The following is a 3,056-nucleotide window of genomic DNA, read 5'->3' as shown; positions in this document are numbered from 1 at the left end:
TGACCGCGGGCGCGTACAGCAACAATAAGAGTGTACACACGATACATGAGTTTTCACCGAGCGTGCCACCAGGATATAAGATATCGGAAAGGCCCACACAAATCATTTATCTGCCAATCATCGTACGGTGCATTACGGATCTGACAATACGCGCCGTCGATCAGAACGGATGATTGCTTGATTTTCGAGGAGAAGAAATCACCGTCAGACTGCACGTGCGACGACGGTTGCAACAATAACGCGAACGTGAGATGCTCGTGCTAAACACATCGCAGCGCGCGAAAGATAACGTTATCTTCACACCAGTGCCAACATTCCAACAGTCATCCGATACTCTTGCGACAACGTTTAATAATATTCAATCATCCTGTTGTCCCGAGAAAAAGAAGCTCAACGCGTCAAACGTTAAATTTTTACAATCTTTGAGATTCGCGGTGCGAAACGTCTGATAACGATGACTGACATTCTAAACATCGGAGACGAGCCGATCTTCGATGATCGCATCGTCAAGATCGAGACTCATACGTACAATCCGTTTGCCAACACAACGTTCGGGCACAGCGACGAGATACGAATACCCATACACCAACAGGATCTGTACACATTGCCGTTCGAAAGTTTTCTATACATCGAGGGAAAAGTGACAATAAACAAACCAGCCGAGGGATTTTCGGTGGTACTGGGAAATAATTGTGTCGCGTTCATGTTCGATGAGATTCGATACGAACTCGACGGTGTAGAAATTGATCGCAACAGAAATGTTGGAATAACCAGCACACTGAAAAACTATGCAACTGTGTCGTCAGACAAAAACGTGATTCTGAGGAACGCAGGATGGATTTCGGGTTGGGACGTGAATGGATACTTTAATTATTGCGTACCACTCAACATGTTGTTGGGGTTTTGCGAGGATTACAGACGCGTGGTGATCAACGCTCGTCACGAATTAATTTTAATACGCGCGCGTAACGATAACAACAGTCTAATGGGAAGTTCGGAGTTGGAACCCATTGATATATTCAAGATACAATGGCGCATGCCTCACGTACTGCTGAACGAGATACATAAGTTGTCGATGCTGCGTACTCTGGAGAGCGGACGGTACCTGAGCATGGCTTTTTGTTCGTGGGATCTGTACGAGTTTCCACTATTGCAGCAAACAACTAAGCATTCGTGGGCCATCAAGACCGCTACTCAGCTTGAGAAGCCACGATATGTTATCTTTGCTCTGCAGACGGGTCGAAAGAACATTGTGTCCGAGGATCCAAGCCGATTCGATCATTGCAAATTGACAAACGTGAAACTGTATCTGAACTCGGAATGTTATCCATACGACGATATGAACTTGGATTTCGATAAAAATAAATGGGCGATTCTGTACATGTACGCGCGTTTCTGCAAGGGTTATTATGGATACGAGTATCTCGAGCCGAACCTCACCACTTCAACTTTTCTACTTAACGGTCCATTCGTAATCATCGATTGCTCTCGACAAAATGAATCGATCAAGAGCGCAACCGTGGACGTGCGCATAGAATTTGAATGCAAAGAGAATATGTCGATGAATACCACCGCGTACTGCCTCATCATACACGACCGCGTGGTTCAGTACAACCCGTTGACAAACGTTGTGCGCAAAATCACCTAACAACGTTGTACATTAAAGGAGAGGGAGATAAGACAATATATAACTCTACGACGCATCGAAGTCAATCACAGTATTCTCAACGACAGCTGTCATGCTTGTACCAACGTTCGTAGACCTGCAAGGTTTCATCGTTGGAGGAAAATTTATCGTTAAGGAATTTGCCTCTCTCAAAGATGGATTTGAACTCACCCACTACTTGTTTACACTCACTTATCCATGGGAATACCTTACCAAGGCAGAAAGATGTCAGGTGGCATGGTTGAAAGTGAATCATCATGGAATATCATGGGAGGATGGATTAATTCCACACAGCATGGCTAGGAGTTTGATTACAAAGGCGGTAATGGGTACAACTGCAACCGATGATGAAATTCTCGTGTACGTCAAGGGATGTGAGAAACGAGAATGGTTGCGTGATTTGCTTCTGGACGAGGCGAGACAGGAAGCTTACGTCGAGAATATCGAGACGCATTACGAAGACACAGAACCTCTAAACAAGTTGGACATTATGTACACTTTACGATGTCAGAATCATGTGAACAACTGTGCTTTACAAAATGTATTTAAGCTGTTTAATTGGTGGTCTAAGAATAAAAAATATATATCGTATCCATTTTTACATTCTTTTACCCCCTCATATTTCCCTTTTTCCTCATTTCGTTTTATTTATACAATTTTTAACTTAAAACTATATAGGAAAAAATAATTCGAACAATATCATTTTTATACATTTATTTTGTTATATATAGCATAACGTACAATATGATTCACAACGTAATTAGCGTACAGTTTACAAGACTGGTTTTCTTTACACATTTTACTTGTCATATAAAGCATCATATACAATATTATCGAAAGCGTAAGCAATTAGCTCACACTCTACAAGACATGTTTTATCATATTTTTCGCGTAATAACTTTGCAGCGTCGCTTTGATTAATAATATGATTTTGACGCAAAATAGTAATAAACTTCTTATATTTATTGCTCACGCTGTACGTATGTTGATCTAATTGATGACATACATAATCAACACAATCTTCAAGTTCATATAGGAACAGTAAGGTTGACGGCTTCATGTACATGCAATTATCATGCAACACCAACTTTATAATATTTTTATCGCGCATTTTTACAAGTTTTATAATCAGATCACAAACTGCAAATCTTGAAGATACTGCACAAATCGTTGTGCAGTCAAAATAAGCTGACCGCACAAATCGTTCAATATCCACCCGTCGATCTATAAACGTTTTCCATGTTGCGTATGGCAAAATTATTTGATTGCCCCTGTTGTCACCAAGCAGTATTTCCACATAAGATATAGGTCCCACGCCGATTGCAATATCCAAGTATTTGTATGCCGTGGCGGTCAAGGCGTATCTCCTACCCAAGATGCGTGGAGTATA

General features: G+C 41.3%; 1 protein-coding gene across 1 annotated transcript; it reads left to right on the top strand.

Moving 5' to 3' along the window:
• The first annotated feature begins 454 nt into the window (after positions 1-454).
• LOC118647007 lies at positions 455-1,648 on the top strand. Its single transcript, XM_036291072.1, has one exon. The coding sequence runs from the start codon at positions 455-457 to the stop codon at positions 1,646-1,648; it is 1,194 nt and encodes a 397-aa protein (XP_036146965.1).
• Positions 1,649-3,056: the final 1,408 nt, after the last annotated feature.

This window comes from Monomorium pharaonis, chromosome 1, assembly GCF_013373865.1.
Source record: "Monomorium pharaonis isolate MP-MQ-018 chromosome 1, ASM1337386v2, whole genome shotgun sequence".
NCBI lineage: Eukaryota > Metazoa > Arthropoda > Insecta > Hymenoptera > Formicidae > Monomorium > Monomorium pharaonis.
The sequence above is the reverse complement of the archived record's forward strand: the minus strand, read 5'-3'. Positions and strand labels throughout refer to the sequence as shown.

Coding starts and splice junctions, on each gene's coding strand:
- LOC118647007 (XM_036291072.1), top strand. CDS start 455: ATGACTGACATTCTAAACATCGGAGACGAGCCGATCTTCGATGATCGC.